Source organism: Falco cherrug, chromosome 6 (assembly GCF_023634085.1).
Source record: "Falco cherrug isolate bFalChe1 chromosome 6, bFalChe1.pri, whole genome shotgun sequence".
Taxonomy (NCBI): Eukaryota; Metazoa; Chordata; class Aves; order Falconiformes; family Falconidae; genus Falco; species Falco cherrug.
Genome location: NC_073702.1, coordinates 55,161,683 through 55,175,910, shown reverse-complemented (window position 1 = coordinate 55,175,910; position 14,228 = coordinate 55,161,683). Strand labels below are relative to the sequence as shown.

Below are 14,228 nucleotides of genomic sequence, written 5' to 3'. Positions count from 1 at the left end.
AGGTGGGGCATTTATGGTCATTAGGTAGCTATAAAGAAAGGCTTAAACAATAAAATCGATCATGCAGGCTGGAGTTCTGCTGGTTTTGTGTGATTTCAAAGTTCTGAAACTGGGCTGGCCATTCAAGCCCACACAGACTTATTGTATCTGCATGTGATATCAGAATCAGGGTTATTATGAATAGTATATAGTTACAGTTCTTAAATAAATGATGTCAGATAGAGTTTTGGTTACTTAGTATTCTCAGTCAAAGAAAAATTTAAGATTGAAGGACATTTATTTTCTTGAGGTTCTATATTCGTCTGCCAGGGAGGAAGGCAGATTATCTTGCAAAAAGATAGTCCCTCCACCTGCCTGCAGACACTTGTAGAATTTAAACAGTTTTGCTGTGTAGAATCACTAAAGTTTACTGTAAAAATATATTAAAATGTGTAACAATCCAATCTATCCTGCAATGGGATGAAAACAGCAATGAGACTTGTATAAAACATTGGGATTTTTGGAACTAAAGCTCAGTGCACTGGAGATTATGGGAGTTTTGTTTTTTGCGGTTTAGTATTTTTTCTTCTTGACTACTGAAAAAAGATTCCTGGAGGTGGCTGAAGTTGACATGACAGACCACGGCAGGTGCTGAAAGTCTGTAATGCAGATAGTTCATGCTTCTTGACATTAATTACTAGCTCATCAAAAGACAATAACTTGCATCAGAAAAGGTCACGCATGATGTGATAGGCAAAGCCATTTTTTAGTTGTAACTGTTTCTTTCAAAAGACATAATGGTTCTTTGACCTGAAAGACAAGGAGACAAAGGGCTAAAACTGTTGAATTGGTGAGGAATGTTTTTTTTCTGACTGATGTTTTGAGGCAGTTGTTATCACTGTCAGGATCTCATTTCTTAATAAATGAGCACTTTCAACACCTTCTTTGAGAATCATTCTATTCTTGTTGACAAATGATCAAAAATATCTTATCCCTCTATTTTGAGGAAAAGAAACAAAGAGAGGTTGTAGCAGCGAGTGTTCACAGAGCATTAGCAATATGTCTTTCGATCTGGGGTTGCATTAACTGTTGATCTCATTGTATTGCAAGATGACACCGACAGCCATTCTCATCTCTCAACAGCTTTTGATATTGTTTACTTTCTGACTTGTAGATCCTTGAAAAAACAAGCTGAAATAGTCTTGAGTTGTTGCTTTTTCATTATTTTGAGAGTTCGTAGGTTCATTATGAATTCTTATTTCTTCACTTGGAGAATTTTTTCCTGTAATGTCCAATGGAAATAGCCGTGAGCAGCCTTCATTTCCTAAACATATGGGAGTGTTTGTGAAAATACAGGTTATATGATATATTACATATGTGATGGACAGCCAGCTCTAAAACACTGTCCCCTCTGGCCTTGACAGTTGGATTAGAGCTCATAGATCATGTACTTAGTTTCAGGAAACGTGATGTAATAAGACAGTTGAATGTTGTCCTCATCACTTCATATTGAAGAAAATGTGAATGCTATTAATAACCCAGATTCATTATATAAGCCAAAAATAGATTCCCTGCTGTATTTGGATAACATTAAGTGTGACTGTGGTATTTACTGAGAATAATGAAGCTTTCTTCAGGACAATTCTTGGCATATTTACTCAGACCTTTGTTACTTTGATTCAGGTTTCCCTTCAGAGACCATAAAGAAGTTGAAGCCATTCATTGTTGAATATCACAGCTCAATTACTAAGTTTAAAATATTGGTTTCTTCAGTGACCCTGATCCATTAATCTTGCCTTATTGATTTGGACACTAGAAAGGACAAATTGCTCAAATGAATTGGATGTCAGTTTTGTATTGGGATTTACATGTGGCTGACAATGACAGCTTATCTGCTTAGGTGGCAAAGGCAGTCTTTTGTCTTTTATATTTCATTCTATGTGGTGTATATATATTTTCCATTAATATACAACCTGACCATAATATGGGCATCTACAAGAATTTTTATAAAAGTAAGTAAAGAAATTAAATCAAGGGGTATAAAGATGCATGAGAAGAAAGTTCCAGTTCTTTATTTCTGCTCAATTTTAACCAATCAAAATAAACAATGTACCAAAAATCAATGTTTAACTATCATTTATAAAGGTATAAAGCAAATAAATACATTCCGTTCTTACCAAAATGAAAATAAATTACATGTAAATAAGTATGAAAAGGAAAATGCAGTTAAACATGGAAAAGCATATTCTGATGTTTCAGTTAACGTTATCGTAAAATTATGGTAAAGGTTACAGAAAATGTTATAGAGAAAAAAGTAAAGGTTATAGAAAAAATTATATGAATTAGAATCACTTTTGGCTTGATTTTAGCTAGTGTGCATGTTAACATGTTTCATTGAAGTTAGTGAAGCTGACCAGTAAAATGTACTGAATTTATTATGAATTTGTTTAACCTTCACTCTTTAGCAGCACACACTCTTATTATGGAGACAGCATCCTCAGATGCTAAGATGAGGTGATAGTGTCATCTTTATAGGCTAGCTGCTTTTCAGGAGGATGTGACATCAAGTTTGTGTTTCCAGAAATATGTAAAATTGGTGAATGAGCCAAACTTGTCACCTGTTTTTGCCTAAGGTATAACCTTATTTTGCTACTACAATTTTACATGCTGCATAAGGATTTCCCTGAATTACCTAAAAACAGAAGTAGAGGAAAAACACTAGGCAGAAAACATCAGTGTCTATTACTTGCATTGACCTGATTCACTATGAAAATAGAAGATTCAATGAAGTCTGTTCTAGAAAGTTATAACCGTACAAAGCATTGGGTTAGCCACAGCCGTGGGTGTAATATATTTTTTTTCCCTTTTCACAGGAAAACACATCTCTTCCTCCCACTGTTTCAGACTGTCTGCGGGCTGATGTTAGAATCCCTGTTGCTCAGAGCCAAAATTGTTCCGACTACCCAGCAGGGCTGACCTTCACCCGCAGTTTCCTCTATCCTCCCAGTGAGCATGGTTCTTTTTATAGCTAGAGCTTAGAAAGTCTTAATCAGCTGGATGTGGGTTTATGTTTAAGCATATACCCAAACACCAAAACAAACTTCTTTGGATCAGCGTGTTGGGCAGAAAAAGCTTTCCAGTGTTTGTAGACTGACCAAAAGCAGGGCAACTTGTATCTAAATATTTTCAGTTTAGAACATTCAAGTTTTTTGTTAAAAAATGGAATAACTTGACTGAGATGAAAACTAGTTGGAAAGATGTAAAGGGTTGGACTGAGTGGCTCTTTCTCTGTATGAATATTCATTTCCTATTGTCAATTTTGATAATTACTTTATTGAAGAGATTCTACAAACAAATGTGGAGATATGTTTGCAGTGGGAACATACACTCAAGCTCAAATGTAAAATGTAATTGAATTACATGTACCTGCAATGTATAGTGACATGAATCAAATTTGTCTTTGTATAGTATTTCATTAATTTACACTTTGTTCTTTTATACAGACTACAATTCATCTGCTCTTGAACAGTATGATGCCTTACTCACCAGCAATATTGTTCCCATGTATGGAGCTTTCAGAGGTAGGTTGCAAAGTTTTGATTAATTTTCTGTAATTATATTTCTGGATTTGATAAAGTTATGACAAAGACTTAGAAACATTAATGCATGGCCTGCAGTATATCCGGATCTTATGTAAATATATTTAAAACTTTTTAAAAGTAGATGTCTGAAATTTCAAAATGCATTTATGTAAGTTAATTAAATTTTTTTGTATAGTCCTGTCTGACCTCTGCTTAGGTGTACCTGTTCACATTTGAATTTTCTCTTCATCTCCTGTGTGCTGACCTAACATTAAAAGCTAGCTATGAACCTCTCATGAAAATATCCCCTTGGGGAAATGCTTAAAGTGAATGAAAATACATTTTTTCTTTCCTCTTGCAAGGTCTCAAGAGAAGACAAAAGGAAGTTTGTAAACAATGCTCTGATACAGTGGCTGTTTCATCAAACAAGAACTCAAACTAGAAAATATTAATCTTGGAATATTAATTTCAGGCAGGTGTTTCTATTAAGCTACTGCCATGGTTTAACCCTGGCCAGCAACCAAGCCCCACACAGCCACTCACTCATTCCCCTTCACCCAGAGGAACGGGGAGGAGAATTGGAGAGGAATGTAAAACTTGAGGGTTGAGATAAGAACAATTTAATAGGTAAAGCAAAACCCACTCATGCAAGCAAAGCAAAGCAAGAAATTAATTCACTACTTTCCATCAGCAGGCATGTGTTCGGCCATCCCCAGGAAAGCCAGGCTCCAGCATGCGTAACAGTTACTCAGGAAGACAAATGCCATAATGCCAGATGTCCCCCCTTCCTTCTTCTTCCCCCAGTTTATATACTCAGCATGACATCATATAGTATGGAATACCTCTTTGGCTAGTTCAGGTCATCTGTCCTGGCTGTGTCCCCTCCCAATTTCTTGTGCCCCTCCAGCCCTCTCGCTGGCAGGGCCTGAGAAACTGAAAAGTCCTTGACTTAGTATAAATATTACCCAGCAACAATTAAAACCATCAGTGTGCTATCAACATTGTTCTCTCACCAAATCCAAAACACAGCACTGCACCAGCTACTAAAGAAAATTAACTCTGTCACAGCTGAACCCAGGACAGCTTACCTTAACTCTTTTCATCCAGCCTGACACACATTCGTTTATAATCACTGATAAGAAAGAGGCAATGCGTAAAGAAAAAGCTGGAGGAAAAGCACTGGTGTAATTACCTTTCTAATGCATTCAGATCTCATTAATTCATTCACTCATGTTGTATAAAAACAGAGATCCAAAAAAGGCTAAGTGGCTTTAATCATCCAAGTATATCAGACATTATGAAAAATCCATTTTTTCAAGGAAAACTCTACAAGATAATTAAACTTACAAAAAGTTACTCTAGATCATAAGCAAGACGGAGATGCCCTCAATCCCCAAAACCCACCTGTTTTTTGGAGGGTTTTTTTTCCATAATGGCTGTAAATATCTGAATAGTCTCACTAGCTTATATCCTACAAACTGTATTTTCTCAAATATCATCTGTGAAATAAGCCAAATTGTCTAGTGACATTTGACAAGAGTTCTGTAGACTTAGACTGACTCTCAGGTAGTGAATATTCCTCTCACAAAGCCATTATCTCAGTTCCTACTAATTGGCACAGTTGCAAGTCCTAGCAGATAAGCCAGAAATGAATGACCTCTCAGTTCTATAATTGTAGTTTCAGCTTCAAATTGAATGCATTTTCTCCAGAAGTGCAGTGGGCCTTGCAGAGCTATAATAACATTTACCATGCCTCTTCAGTGGTGAGTGAGTATGTCCCTTCTGATGAAATTCAAATTTTGTGTAACAAAGAGCTAATTTTGCAGGTGGTTCAGTTTGAAACTTTTTATTATTCATCTATAGCAGAAAAGAAAATACGTTCTTTTTCTTTAGAGGTGAAATAACTTCAAATTTATGTAAAATATGCTTATATTTTCTTTTAATGACAGACATATGGGACTATTTCCATAATGTGCTTCTTCAGGTGTATGCTAGAGAAAGGAATGGAGTAAATGTTATCAGTGGACCGGTGTTTGATTACAATTATGATGGCCATTTTGATACTCTTGGTGAAATTAAGCAGTAAGTACATGGAAAAGCCAGAAGTCAAACTCCAGATTATTTCCCACTGCATTTCCACACAAAAAAACTTCTATGCAAAAAGAATAAGAAACCAGTATCATGGAGAATGAAGTATTCCCTTTATAATACTGCATCCACCGTTGCTCATACAACAGCAAATAATCTTGCAAACAGATACAGTACTGCAGAAGTGGAAGTTCCAGTAAAGAGGAAAAAGCTTTGCAGTTGCATGTGTATCTATCTGTATGCACAGATACAGACCAGTAATTTGTTTCCCAAAATGTATGCCTAGATTTCTGGGCCTCTGTAATAGAAATACTGGGAGAACATGTGACATCTAAATATGCAGATGTGCTTAAGCATAATTTTCTCACTTTCATGCTGTGCTCACTCACCTGTTTGTTGTTCCTCCCTGTTGTCTCAAATGAATGTGTTTTATCAAAGATCAGGTTTCTGTGTTTGCCTTCACTGAATCATATAACCAGGAAAGTAAAATGTAATGTTCCTGAGTGGTATCTTTGCATAGCTATGGCTTACACCAGCTACATTTAAGCAAGCTCTGGTAGCATAACAAAATACATTTAAAAATTCATCTGTGTGTAGAAACAGATGTATGAGGAGACTTACATTAAAAAAAAAAATCTATAAAATAGAAAAATAAAATATAAAGAACAATTATTTATGTTAGTGAATGAGGGCAGGAGGAGTTAAAAACAGAATAAGAACAAACAGATTGTTCCAAACATAGGGAAAATGCCTTGTGGCAGTAAGAACACTTATGTAGTAGAAAAGTGCTGGGAAATCTGCATAGCTGAATCTGTCACTGGAGATGTTTTATTCAAGGCTAGACTTAATACCACATCTGTCAAAAATGGTTTGAGAATAGGAAAATCAGCTCTGCCGCGAAGTAGGAGGGTGGAAGGGAGGAGAGACTAGAACTTCCTTCCAAGCAGAGTGCTGTAATAGCCAGTTGACCACAGAATGTTGTCTACAGTTTGGAATAAGCATGTTTTGTTCAACGTGGTTAGTCAGTCATACGAAGCAGTATAATGACTTCAGTGATGGTAGTTTTTGGATACTGAAGATGTACAGCAAATTTGGGGAGCATTAAGCTCCTCACAAGTTTACACACAAAAGTGACCATGTTTACAGAATAGACAGGAAAAGGAGGCAAAGATATTTTCAATTAGGTATCCTGAATTGGTTTCTATACCACATGGCCACAAGTAATCATTCTGGCATTTCTTGCTGGCAAGGAAACAGAAGCTAATTTTCTTGTCATTCTTCTCCAATTCAGTTTCATGTGATTGAAATTCTTAACGTAATGAGGGGCAAATATAGTGGTCTATTCTGCCTCTTCAGGATGTACAGATCTCTGGCTTTGGTAAAATAGTGTGTTGACTGTGTAGGTAATCCTCTTGGTTTCAGTGGGACTGCTTGTAGCAAAAGGACTAATCCATGTGTGTTTGGCTGTTTGTGAAACATAATGAGGCTGTATATCCCATCAAGAATTTATTTCAGTTATAAAATAAATCAAAGTCATATAGTAGTGAAAGATCTGTGCTGGCGCAAGTTCTGTAAGTTACTAGTGGTATCAGTAGTTTTAATACTTGGTATCTAGATACATCTTAATTAACGTTTGTTTTGCAGGCACGTAGGCAATACAGAAATCCCTGTCCCAACCCATTACTTTGTGGTTCTGACTAGCTGCAAGAACAAGACCTTTACTCCACTGAACTGTTTAGGCTCCTTGGATGCTTTGTCTTTTATCATTCCTCATCGACCTGACAACACTGAAAGCTGTGCTGTAAGTATAATTCTATGCTCCTGTGTGTCAGTGAACTTTCTGAACAAATTCCCAGTGTAATCCAGTCATCTGGACAATCTTTAGAAGTCCATGTGTTTAATGAATTCATTCCCCATGAGTTGAGAGTGACTTGAGAGCTTAAGTGTATGACTAGGAGACCAAGAAGCTCCAGGACAGGTAGCTGTAAACTAATGAGCTGATAGGAAGCAAGGAAGAAGAAGAAAGGAGGCTTTGACAAGAGGGCTTGGAAATGCTGTCACCTGAGAAGAGGTGAGAACAGCAGCACAGCCAACAAGGTGATGAGGTAGCTTTATGGAAGGGTGCATAGCTAGAAGTATAGCTAGAAGAATTCCTTCAATCCTTTTTTCCACATTTATCAAAAATTAGACATTTGGAAGATTCTGCAGTTGAAATTCATACTTGAATTAAATAAAATTAAATAAAATCTATACTTACCACTAACAGTATAAAGCTGGCGTTTTGTAGCAAACAAAATAAATTAGCTGAATGTAATACGTATGGCTGAGCCAGCTGAATGTCTAGTCCATAAAGTCTGGGATGCAAAGTTATTTAGCTCAGTGTGTGTATTAAAAGAGTGTCCACACACAGAGGTATAGCTGCACAGACTTGAACTGGCTTTCAAAGCAGTACAGTTGTGTTTATTTAGTTTATTTATAACTTTGAACTCATAACTGCAGGCAGGTGTGAGCTTACACTGCTTAGAAACAACTTGGGTGTCTCCTCATTTGTGGTGTGGAAAATCCGTAACTTCCCAGTGATCTTTTTGGTAGTTGAGAGCTGACTAAATATACAAAATAAATAATTAGAATTAGTTAGTCTTTATACTTTAGAAATTATCTGTTAGTTTAACAACAAATCACAATTATCATTGCACTATATTCATTGTGTCTTGCAGTGATGTAAATTTAATGAACCATTTGTGTCAGGAGAGGTTGTGAATAGAAATGCAAATTACTTTTTGCAAAAAAACTTTGTAGTAAAAAAATTGACCAATAACATTTTTGATTGATTAGTGCTTACATTTCCATTGTTTTCCCTGTCTATCTGGCAATTGTTATTGCTGTCCAACAATCAAGACTGAGTTGCTGTAAGGGCTTTGTTCAGGTTGTCAGATGCCTGTTGTTTGGCTAGCCTGAGCACTGCAGCTAATTGATATTGTAACTAAAACTATCCTTACGTGAGTGTTTAAAACACGACTCAACTGTACATTTGCCATTTCATTTTGCTTCTCTGATATTTTGAAGGTGGGGAGGAGAGGACATCCATTTGATTCTATTTAAATGAGATCCCTAAATGCAAGTCTGTAAAAGATGCGTAGGAAAACCTGAAAGTTTTACCAATTGGAAGCTGTTAGTCTGTCAAACCAGTTCAAACACTAGTTATTGTCTAATATCACCACCAAACAACAGAATGCCTTTCATGCGTTTAAACATTGTTCTTGTTTGTTTTGCCAGGAAAATAAGACACCTTCTGAATGGGTTGAAGAAAGAATTCATGCTCATTCTGCACGTGTTCGGGATGTGGAACTGCTAACTGGGCTTGACTTCTACCAGGAAATAAAGGAACCCATCTCCGATATCTTACAACTGAAGACATTTTTGCCAGTATTTGAGACTGAAATTAACTGAGTATCTGTTAAAAATGTGTCAGTGCTTGGAAGAAGGCAAATTTAAGTGATTTAAATTTTTTCGTTGCTGAAGTATGTAGGAAACATGACTACAGCTCTTCTATAGAAAAACACACTTAGAGGAGCTAATTTCTTTTCTCAAGTTCAGGTTCTTTGGTCAAGTGTTTTGTGCCAACTGAATAAAAATTATCTAAAAAAAATTAAACCATCATTGCTGAGCCAGGCTTTCAAAATAAAGAGTATTTTATTAGGAGTGGTTTGAAAAAACTTACAAAAGGAACATGTTTCGTAGCAGAGACTGCAGTGTTGTAAACTGTATAGAAAATATTTCTGTAATGGAGTTGGAAAGTGAGACAGTTTGTGAGGAGTGTGTGTGTTTTCTCCCTTGTGTTTATCAGAGAGGTTATGGTTATCTAATACTAGTAGTCCTGAAATGTTTTGAATTTCTCTTTCTCACCTATTAGTTCACATGGAAACTTCTATCTATTTAAAAAACTTACTTAGACTCACAAAAATATAGTATATAATGCAAGTGTCTTCTATGATCATGCCCTGTTGGGTTAATTTATTATGCTAGTAACAAATGAAGTGAAATTAGAGTAAATGAGGTCTGTTCTGTACCCTTCAGAAATTGTAAAGCATTCTGAACATGAAGAGGTAAAAGAAACACTCTAGCCAGAATAATCTTTTCTGGATATATACCTGTATTTGCAATTCCAAATGCCTGGCACTACCTAAATGTTTGTGTCTATTTTTAAGTAGTTAAACCTGAGATTAGAGCACAAAATTGGCAGTGAAATCAAAAAAATAGTCGGTGTTCCTTTCCATAGAGACTTTATACACAGAGACTCTTAAATCACAGTGTGCTGTACACTACTACTGAGGGCAGGTAAGCGGGGCAAGGCAGTGGAAATCCCCAGATCCGGCTATTACAGAAATGTGACGCGTTAATTGAGTGTTGAGCTGATTTTCTCCACTGAAAATGATGCTAAGCGCAGGTATGAATTACAGCAGACAATTGACCATTTGTCTGATTTATAGGTAGAGTGGGAGAGTTTTAAAGAGACAGAGTCTTATAGTCTAAGAGTATTTCAGTCTGTAACTAATTGTGGACTGAAGGACATATCTCTGTTTAAAAAAGGAAGCTATAAAAACCAAAATCACCCCAGGACATTTTTTTTCCTATGTCTTAGATGATCAGTGTATGCACATACACTCCCAATGTAGCTCAGCAATATTTATCTTAGATCAAGATGTGGAACCAAGCTGAATGCCAAGGTTTTTATCTTTGATAACCATTACACCACCTCCTTGAACATGGAATTGTACTTCATCTGGCAACACTGGGGCATCAAAGTCTGTTCATCTAAATCGGAGACTTCTGCTAAACTGCTTCAATTAAGAATGCAACTGATTTTCTGCATAGTAAATCATATTCTTAATTCTAGACGATGAATCTACATAACACATACTAGTTTAAGCATGTAAATTAACTAGTCTAGAATCATAAAATTAATTGCAGAGATAAGAAGAAACAGTTTCTGAAGAGTATATTTGGTATGTCTACATTAGCAATTTAAAGTAGAACTAGCTTGACTGCTGTGATGTTGTCATGACTTGATATTTTTAAATTTGAATTAACCCCTGTATCACCAACCATGGCAGCAATACAGGCTTCAGGCCAATACTCTAGTTCAATTATGAAAGCAAATTTCTGGTGTAGATATGCCTTTGTGAACAGTTACACTCATGTTTGAATTATGTGCATTTCTGAGTACCTGCATGATGAAATAATGTTTTTGAGGTTTGCCCAGACTTCTGAAAATTAATTTCATCCATGCTGTCACACATGACAGGTACCAGAGTTAAACAGCAGCAAAATTAATTCAATGTCCTCCTTCACAAGATTCTTTAATATTTATAAAAATTTGTAGCCTCCCTCTCCAAAAGCACCTCACCCTGCTGATGAAAGTTGGCCCCTTCTGTGTAAAGATCCCTGCCTATCAGGCTGACAAAAACTGTATTTCTCATTCAGCATTTGTATAGCATCCAACACAAGAGGATCTTGATCATATTTGGGTTTTACACAGACTTTTGTCTAACGGAGTCTGAAGTTTACTCTGAGAAAGCAAATATGAAAGTGGTTTTGCTATAGTCATGTTTATTTCCCCTGCTATTTGTTCAGCTATCATAATATCTAGTGTTCAAAAGTGTAGTGGGTCATTTACAGATAAAAGTATGCAGATTGCTCACTGAAAATTTTGTGTGAATAAAGAATTTGGTTCTTAGCCCTTTATTCTACCCTTGGTGCTGGTGCCTGGGTACTCCCTTCATGTTGCAGAATCTCCAGCTTTCTCATTGCTGATTCTCTGTGCAGGATCATACAGCATCTGTCATGTGCCATGACATAAACTTTGCTATAAATTGCTTCTGGCAGCACTGTGTTCCCTCTCCTTCACCCCAGAGGCTGTAATGTCCATCTGTTAGTTGATCTTGTGGTTTCACAGACATCCTTAAACCCGTTGCATTTTTTTGTTACTTACAGGAACAATCATGGGAAGTTTTTTCCCCATCACTACTAAGCTCAACCAGGGAGCCTAGTCATTGACTGCTTTAGAACACATCTGGATTTCTGACTGATTTGGTAGAAAACTGTGGGCCAAGTTTTCTTGCTTTCCCTTCCCTAGTTACATGAGCCGGTGCCTGCATTGGCAATTGGTAGAACTAGTAGTGAAGTTGATAGAATGATGATTAGGGGACAGATTTGGCTCTGTGTACCGCCCTTGTGTCACATAATCGGGAGGAAGTGCAGTTCTCAAACCCTGGAGATTTAAGCAAGGGAAAATGATTAGTGTTTGGCCTTTGGTGATCTTATATAAAATTTTTAATAGGTTCATTGGCTTGCGCAACCATTTTTGTTTAAATTTGGAAATAAATTTATCCATTTAGAGAAAAAAAGAAAAAAAAAAAAAAGAAAGGAAAAATCTTTCCAGTTCATGAGAATACACTCAATACTGTGTACATATGGTTGCATTACCAGTAGGGATATAGCCTGAAACTTACGCAGTTCCCTAAGACATTTATACAGACCTTTTCCTTGAAACAGAGTAACCTCTGCAGTTTGCATGGAGATGGAAATAAACAGCTTCAAAGAGAATTCATGTGCCACCAAGCTACAAACTGCAGCACAGTCATTCCAAGAATTTAAGAAATTTATTTAATTCCGATAACATTGATCTGGAACATTTCAGCCACTTACATTTCAAGACTCTCAACTGGTTGTCCTGGTTTGCATTTCAAGAGCAAAGAATACTTATTCTTCATTAAAGTTATCAAATATAGAAAAGTTCTGGTATGTAGAGGCGAGTAGGAGGGGAATAGGATCTAGCTTGCAGTTGAAAGGCAGTGAAACTCTATGTGACATTGTAAGAAGTCTACTTGGGATACATTCCTTACTATAGAAAAGCAGGATAAAGAACAGTTCACTGAATGTATAAAATGTATTATTTTTTTTACTCGGAAATGCTGAGAAATTCAGAAGTTAAAATGAAGAAACAGCATAAGTAACAACAAATAGACAATAACACATAGTAAACCCAGCATATGGAAAATATTTAATTTAAAAACATACTACTCCTTTGATCACCCCTCTGCTTTGTCCTGAGAACTAAGAAATGCTGTTTCTCAAAGTTTCAAATTTCTCCTGTTTCCTAGGACATGTGGGTATAACTTCCCATAAATGGCAAGTCCTTTTTTTTCTATGTTTTTCAGCCAGTTTTGGGATCCCTAAGTATAAAGCAGGAATGGAATAGGCATAAATCAATCTGCTCACTGTAAAAATAGATGTTGCTGAGTCCCAGCTCTCACAGCCACCTCATGTGTGAGAATTAAAAATGTAAATCTTGTAAAATGTGATTTTCCATAGACCTCTATTGAAGCTGAGAAACTGAGTACTCCTGTAGCCGTTGAAAATTTGGACTCAGGAGGACCTGGCTGTTTCCCTCTCTTACGCCTGGGTTTGGTTTGTGTTTTTTCTTTTTCTTCTTGAGTTTTAGAGTATTAGAACCAAACCTGTAAGCAAATACAAAAATTTGGCGCTACCTATAGCTAGTCTTGTCTCTGTAGCAAGGCATAGTAATAATGAAAGAGAGCAGGCAAGGGAAGCAGCCTACGCTTCTCCAGAAAATCCTACAGCCAGAGCAAGGAAAAGCTTCACTGGCTTTTAGCAAGTGTTACTGTTTCCCTAACACCACACCCTGGTTCTGCGACTTTTTTTTTTTCCCCTTAATATTTATTATAGAGACCACTGGCTTTTTGCCAATACCTCACTGAAGGCTACCCTCCAAGCTGAGCACAAACACTTAAATGGCACAGAATACCCTTGACTCCTACCTTGGGCATTGTTCCTTAAGGAAAATAGTATTAATAGATATGGAAAAGGCTGTTTTTTCAAATAGGATGTTGGGATTTTTCATATGCAAAATGTGCACTTGTGTAAGTACAATTTTTTTTCTACCCTAACTGTGCCATTTCTGTGCAGGGCAGAGTGTTCCTGCCCCCAGGTGAAGGGCTGTCAATCCAGAGGCAGGCAAATCTGTCATGCCTCTGGCCCTGATGTCTTGGCAAAAGCGGAGGTTCAGAAGTGTCCTCTTAATCAAGCAGCACCTCCCTGTCCCATCACATTTCCCCTGGGGAAGGGGAAGTGAAGACTACTGGAATTGCTTCCTTTCCCACAGTTTGGAAGTAGCAGGACATTTGAATCCTTCCCAGGCCCTAGAGCAGGAAACAAAGAACAGGAGTGTCCTCAGAAGGATGAAAAGTGGTGGGAGGAACATGTTTTAGCATCAGCCGGGGTCAGGGCTTAGGACAGCTTTGTGTTTGAGATCAACCAGACATGAAATGGGAGGAATCTTTTGCCAAGGACTCAAATTACTTATGAATGTATATTAAGGACACCCGGCAAAAGATGTGGCACATAAACCAGACTGCCCACTGTCCGTGAGGCTCAGCCACAGCCTGCTTTGCCTGATAGTTGTAATGGCTGAAAGTTGGAAGGAGACCAAGTGCTTCCCAAGACTAGCTGCAAGGAACGGCAGGTCTCCAGGTCTTACTCCGTGTGAAAGAAACATGG

At 37.1% G+C, this 14,228-nt stretch overlaps 1 protein-coding gene across 3 annotated transcripts in view; it reads left to right on the top strand.

Moving 5' to 3' along the window:
- The window catches only part of ENPP3 (ectonucleotide pyrophosphatase/phosphodiesterase 3), a 42,801-nt gene extending 33,499 nt beyond the window's left edge, over positions 1–9,302 (top strand). For 2 of the 3 annotated variants that reach the window (XM_055713729.1, XM_055713728.1), the window contains 5 exons: positions 2,853–2,985; positions 3,483–3,560; positions 5,510–5,642; positions 7,293–7,449; positions 8,925–9,302. In XM_055713729.1, the coding sequence (XP_055569704.1) occupies positions 2,853–2,985; positions 3,483–3,560; positions 5,510–5,642; positions 7,293–7,449; positions 8,925–9,098 (675 nt within the window). In that variant the 3' untranslated portion in view covers positions 9,099–9,302. Of the gene's footprint in view, positions 1–2,852; positions 2,986–3,482; positions 3,561–5,509; positions 5,643–7,292; positions 7,450–8,924 lie in introns of those variants that run through there. The other variant, XM_055713730.1, reaches the window with a different exon arrangement.
- The last annotated feature ends 4,926 nt before the right edge of the window (positions 9,303–14,228 follow it).